The sequence below is a fragment of the Gossypium hirsutum genome, chromosome A12 (genome assembly GCF_007990345.1).
Source record: "Gossypium hirsutum isolate 1008001.06 chromosome A12, Gossypium_hirsutum_v2.1, whole genome shotgun sequence".
Classification (NCBI taxonomy): domain Eukaryota; kingdom Viridiplantae; phylum Streptophyta; class Magnoliopsida; order Malvales; family Malvaceae; genus Gossypium; species Gossypium hirsutum.
Window position 1 is genome coordinate 27400182 of NC_053435.1, and position 5756 is coordinate 27405937.

Below are 5756 nucleotides of genomic sequence, written 5' to 3' on the forward strand. Positions count from 1 at the left end.
AAAAGCAAAAAGAAAGACCATTTACAGAATGAAAATAGGGAGGTCTTGTTGTAATGATCCAAAGGAATTAAAAATGAAAGTGTTTGATTTTTTCAAAAATTATTTTCGGGGGAGTGGGAGGAATTGGAGGATGAAAATGGAGTTAGACTTTAAGAGATTAAAGGAGAGTGAAGCCGAAAAACTGGAGGTTCCTTTCTCACTAGAGGAAATTCGTGATGCTATTTGGAGTTGTGAGGAGTCCAAAGCTCCTGGACCGGATGGTTTTAATATGTGCTTCTTCAGAAGATGCTGGAATTTAGTGAAAGAGGATGTGTTTAGAATGATGTCAGACTTTCATAGAACTGGAAAACTGGAAAAATCTATCAATTGTTCGTTTATAGCTTTGATTCCAAAAACGGACAATCCTAATGAGATTGCTGATTTTCGCCCAATTTGTTTGGTTAGTTCACTGTATAAGATTGTAGCAAAAGTTCTGGCTCAAAGGTTAAAGGCGGTTATAGGCAATTTGGTGAGTGAGACCCAATGTGCGTTTATTAGAGGAAAACAGATTTTTGATGGCATACTCATTGCTAATGAGGTGATTCACTCGATGGATAAAATGGTGGGTAACGAAGGAAACTTGATTCTTAAACTCGATTTCTCTAAGGCGTACGATTGCGTCCGATGGGATTTCTTAGAATTAGTGCTACAAAAGATGGGTTTTGGAGTCAAATGGACTGGATGGATGTTGGAATGTGTTTCTACGGCAAGAGCGGCTGTTCTGGTAAATGGTTCGGCTTCGAACGAATTTTATTTAGGCAGAGGGTTGCGACAAGGTGATCCTTTATCCCCATTCTTGTTTATTCTGATTACGGAAGTGCTTCACTTGTTATTAGAAAAGGCTGGGGTGTTGGGATTAGTAGTGGGTATTCATGGGGTTATCCCGGGCTATATGATCACTCATTTACAGTTTGCAGACGACATTATTTTGTTTTTAAAAGCAGAGGAATAGGGGGTGGAAAATATGAAATATATTCTACGGTGCTTTGAGGTCTTCTCGGGCTTGAGTATAAATTTTAAAAAATCTTGTATTGTAGGGTTTGAGGTGGACGAGGAATTTCTTTATCGTATGGCTGCAATTTGTAAATGTAAGATTGGGAAATTGCCTATGAATTATCTAGGTATCCCCTTAGGAGCAGATCCGAGGAGGGCGGCTACTTGGGAGGTTGCAATTGAGAGCTTTAGAAAGAAACTGTCTGGATGGAAATGTCGATCGATGTCGTGGGCTGCTAGAATCGTGTTGATAAATTCAGTATTATCAAATCTGCCAATTTACTTCATGTCTTTATTTCCGGTTCCGGAATCTGTTATCAGAAGAATAGATAAAATTAGGAGAAATTTTCTATGGGGTGGGGTTGATGGAAAACGAAAAATGGCGAAAGTAAGTTGGAAACAGATATGTTGTCAAAAGAAAAAGGAGGAGCCGGAGTGGTTAATCTTAGGACAAAAAACAAAGCCCTCTTAGCAAAATGGAGATGGCGCTTTATGATAGATAAAAATGCAATGTGGTATAAAATGAGTTTTGCAAAGTATGGTTCTAATGTGGCCCGATGGAGATTCAGTGCGAATAATTTAAAAGATATGTCAAAGGTGTGGAGAGGAATTGTTGAGAATTCATTGGATGCTAGTGTGGTAAGATGGTTAGGGGATAAAAATTTTAGTTGGAAGATTGGGAATGGAAAGACGACGTTATTTTGGGAGGATAAATGGTGTGGTAAGGACTCATTAAAAGTGGATTTCCCTAGGCTTTTTCGTTTAGCTAAACTCAAATATGCTTCAGTGTTTGATTATTCGTCATACTATGGTTTTAGCAATGTAAATTGGGAAGATATTTTTGTCAGACCTCTTTTGGATAGGGAGATGGGGATCCTTAGCCGGCTTATCGATGGGGTGACACCCATGAACACTGGAAAAAAAACTGACAAAGAGATTATTGTAACGTTCGATGATGCCATTGGTGAAGGTGAATGGAACAAGAGATTATTGTGACAGCAGCAACAGTGGTGTAAGTAGTGAAGATCTTGTTTTCCTACGACGTCTGAATCTCAAACTGATTCCCAATTCCACTTCTAACTTAGCTTGGTTCCCATCCGAATAGCCATCACCTCTACTGCTCTAGCTGAATAGGTTTGAACAGCCATCACAACCTTCCTTGTGTAGTCCCTAGCAACAGCCACAATGGCTGCTCATCCTGATTCACTCGTCCAAGAAGGACTGCAGTTAATTTTGATTGTCTGGTGTTCGGGTTTCTTCCATTTAAGGCAATCATTTCCCCTGAATCTAAGAATCAAATTGGTTTCATGTTCACCATTTTGATCACAAAATAATTTGATTATTTTTAGTTGTATGTATTTTTAATGTTATATTTTTACCGTTAATTTTATCTTCTAATTTGACCTATGTGATGATATAAACACATGGACCTTTAACATTTTTTTAACAATTTAAGGAAATTTTTGCACATTCAAAGGAATAAAAAAAGTATTTTTTTATAAAAAATTATATAATTTTTCTTTTATACTTTCGTGTATTTTCTTGTATTAGAATAGTTATAATGATAAGAGTTATATACAATTTTTTTTTCAATTTCAAAATTTTGAAATTTAGTATTTTAAACATCCATCAAATAATTATAATACTAAAAGTACTAATCCTAACTTTATTAGCAGATAGATTTTGTGAAAAATTATGCACTAATTAATATTACCTTATAATATTAATTTTTTTGAAAAATGATGCACTAATGATGCAATAATTATAATACTAAAATTACTAATCCTAAAATTTTCAAGTTTTGGTGCATAAATATAATATTTTCTTTTCAATTCCATTGAAATATATATATTACTCTATCATCCAAGGCTTTATATACATTAACATTTCATTGATAGATAGTATCCAATAATAATAGTAATAGAGCAAAGTGAATGTTTTCAATAAAAAAAATTAATGAATTATTCATCTATATCTATGTGTGAATTGGATTTGGAAGTACTATATTTTTTATATTACATAATATATCATACTAAATCAATTAATTTTTTAATACATTTCATAAGATGAAAGAATTTACAAACATAGAGATCGAATTCTAATCTCATGCCAATTAATTTGAAACCCATGTAAGTTTATCATTAAATCAATGGTGTAATTGGCTAAAACAATTAATTTTAAGTTGTATATTAATATAAATATTGTATTTAAAACATTGATTTATTTCTATAGATTCTGTAGCAAAGAGGATAATTTAATCTATGTATTATGTACTACTATGAAATTTAAAACTAAAGGAAATGTTATTTTATTACAAAAGATACTTTAAAAAAAATTATCCCTAATCTTCACTTTTTCATTGTGTGCCAAAATTGATCAAACCCTGCAAAACCACACACACAAAAAAAAAATCATGTTATTGCATTAAACAAAGAAACTTCATCTCCGAAGAAGTAATGGAGATGTGAAGGAAACGTTTTATGCATACTTCTTGTAGTCGATGTTAATGATACCAGCAACCGGTTTGGCGATAATTTCGAAGGCCTCTCTTGAGAGATCCATTGTCGATGGGCATCTCGGACACTGATCAACGACCTTCACAGTAACGCTCTTGCCTGTGCATGGATGTCGTACGCCATTTCGAGGTCCGGTGCATTTCACGGTGAACTTTTTCCCACACATTGCCCCATTTTTCCATAGTGCATCACCAGCTGCAGCAATCATTTTTCCATGATCCTGGTTTTTGAAGCATGCAGAAGCTACCAACAACCCCAATATATAACATAGTTATATATTTGTTTCAAATACAAGCATTTAGTTAAGTAATGATTCAAATTTTGATTATAAATTCGATGGACTTAATTAGGAGAAATTAGAGAAAACAATACTCACGAATATATTTTGTATAAAAGGTGGCAATCCCTGGTTTTGCTGAAGCAAAGGAGACAAGGTAGGCAACCATACAAACAAAAATCAAACTGTAATTCTCCATTGATTAATTAGCTTTCGATGTTTTAGATTATATGTGTTGTAAGCAATTAAGTTGTAAGAGTGGTCCACTTATATAGGCTAATTGTCTGCCTTTTATTGAGTTGTTTGTAATTATTATTTTTTTTTTTTTGGGTTTTGCTAATAATAAACTTTTATTAACAAAATTAATAACTAAATTGTTACAGAGCTTAAAATAGAGTGATAAACTGTAACTAAATTTGAGTTGGTGGAGAGAGATACCATTACTCGACCATGAAAGCAGTGATGGATCCCTTGACATAATGTATTTGAGAGTCTAATTAAGCAGTGCGTCTCTTGGCATAACCCATGTAATATCCCACCACTGAAAAATCATACACCATATAATCTAAGAATAATATGTGATGAGTCCTCCTCGCAACATTTACACCAAACATAAAGTAATTCTTATATTGTTTTCCACTAATGTACGTCAATTTTGTAAAGGAAGTACAGATTTTGTAAATCTTACATAAAATGAAAAAGATTGTATAAGTAAATATGATGATAAAAAATTATATAATGATAAATTTAATATTTAACATTTATATTTTTTTGTCAATTTGATCCTTATTCTTTTTTTTTGGTTAAATTTATCTCTCAAAAAGAGTCAAATTGGTTTTTTTAAAGGGTTAATATGTAGTTTACCCTCTAAACTTACCCAAAAGTACATGATACCTAGACTCTTTTTTTACCTAATTGGTACCTAAACTTGTATTTCACCACTTAGGTTGGTACCTCTGCACTACCACCGTCAACTTATGTTGATGTGACACAATGACCAACCTGATGATGACACATGACAACATCTCAATATGACACGTAGTAGATATAAATTAAAAAAATTAAAAATACTTAAAAATATATAAATTAATAAAAAGTGTAAATTTTTTCATATCAAGAATGAACCTGGATCTAAGCCTAAACAACCATTTGTCTAGATTCATTCCAAATGTATTTTTTAGTAAGTTTATATGTTTTTAATTTGGTTTATAAAATATCATGTTATTATTATGAAATTAAAAATATATAAAATTTATAAATTAATAAAAAACATACAGAAGTTTTTACGTCAATAATGAACCTAGGTAGAAAGTTGTCCAAATTCAAATGACACCCATTTGTCCAGATTCATTGTATTTTATGATTTTAGTTCTTTTATATATATATTTATAATTTTATAATTTTATAATTTATATATTATATATTATATATTACATATTGTAAATTTTTATATATGTTTCAAAATATTTTAGGCTTTTTATATATTTTAATCATATATATTTTTATATTTTCTATTTTTAAAATAATAATAACCTAAAAACTAATATTTTATAAAAAAATTTAAAATATATGAACTTACTAATGAATTACAGTGAAATGGTGTCCAAATTCAAATGTATCTGGACAAGCATTTTTTTTTGTTCATTCTTGATGTGAAAATTTTTTATACTTTTTAATTAATTAAAATAGTTTAAATTTCTTTTTCAGTTTGTCACGTGTCATATTGAGAGGCTACCACAACTCATTATCAGACTGGCTATCAATGTCATGTCAACACAAATTAATGGTGTTAGTGCAAAGGTACCAACCTGGGTGAGAAAATATAAGTTTAAGTACTAACTAGGTAAAAAAAATTCAGGTACAAACTAGGTACTTTTGAACAAATTCATGAGGCAAATTACATATTAACTTTTTTTTAAACAAAAATATTG

At 31.2% G+C, this 5756-nt stretch overlaps 1 protein-coding gene across 1 annotated transcript; it reads right to left on the reverse strand.

Moving 5' to 3' along the window:
* Positions 1-3272: 3272 nt before the first annotated feature.
* Positions 3273-4051, reverse strand: LOC107921733 (putative EG45-like domain containing protein 1). The gene is made up of 3 exons (XM_016851554.2): positions 3925-4051; positions 3521-3791; positions 3273-3415 (listed from the first exon to the last, which is right to left on the reverse strand). The coding sequence occupies exons 1-3, from the start codon at positions 4022-4024 to the stop codon at positions 3409-3411; spliced, it is 378 nt and encodes a 125-aa protein (XP_016707043.1). The 5' UTR covers positions 4025-4051; the 3' UTR covers positions 3273-3408.
* Between the last annotated feature and the right edge of the window lie 1705 nt (positions 4052-5756).

Excerpts from the sequence above, each read along its gene's own strand:
- LOC107921733 (XM_016851554.2), bottom strand. The coding sequence starts at position 4,024 with ATGGAGAATTACAGTTTGATTTTTGTTTGTATGGTTGCCTACCTTGTC. Across the intron at positions 3,792-3,924 it reads CTTTTATACAAAATATATTC|CTTCTGCATGCTTCAAAAAC; the intron begins GTGAGTATTGTT and ends GGTTGTTGGTAG.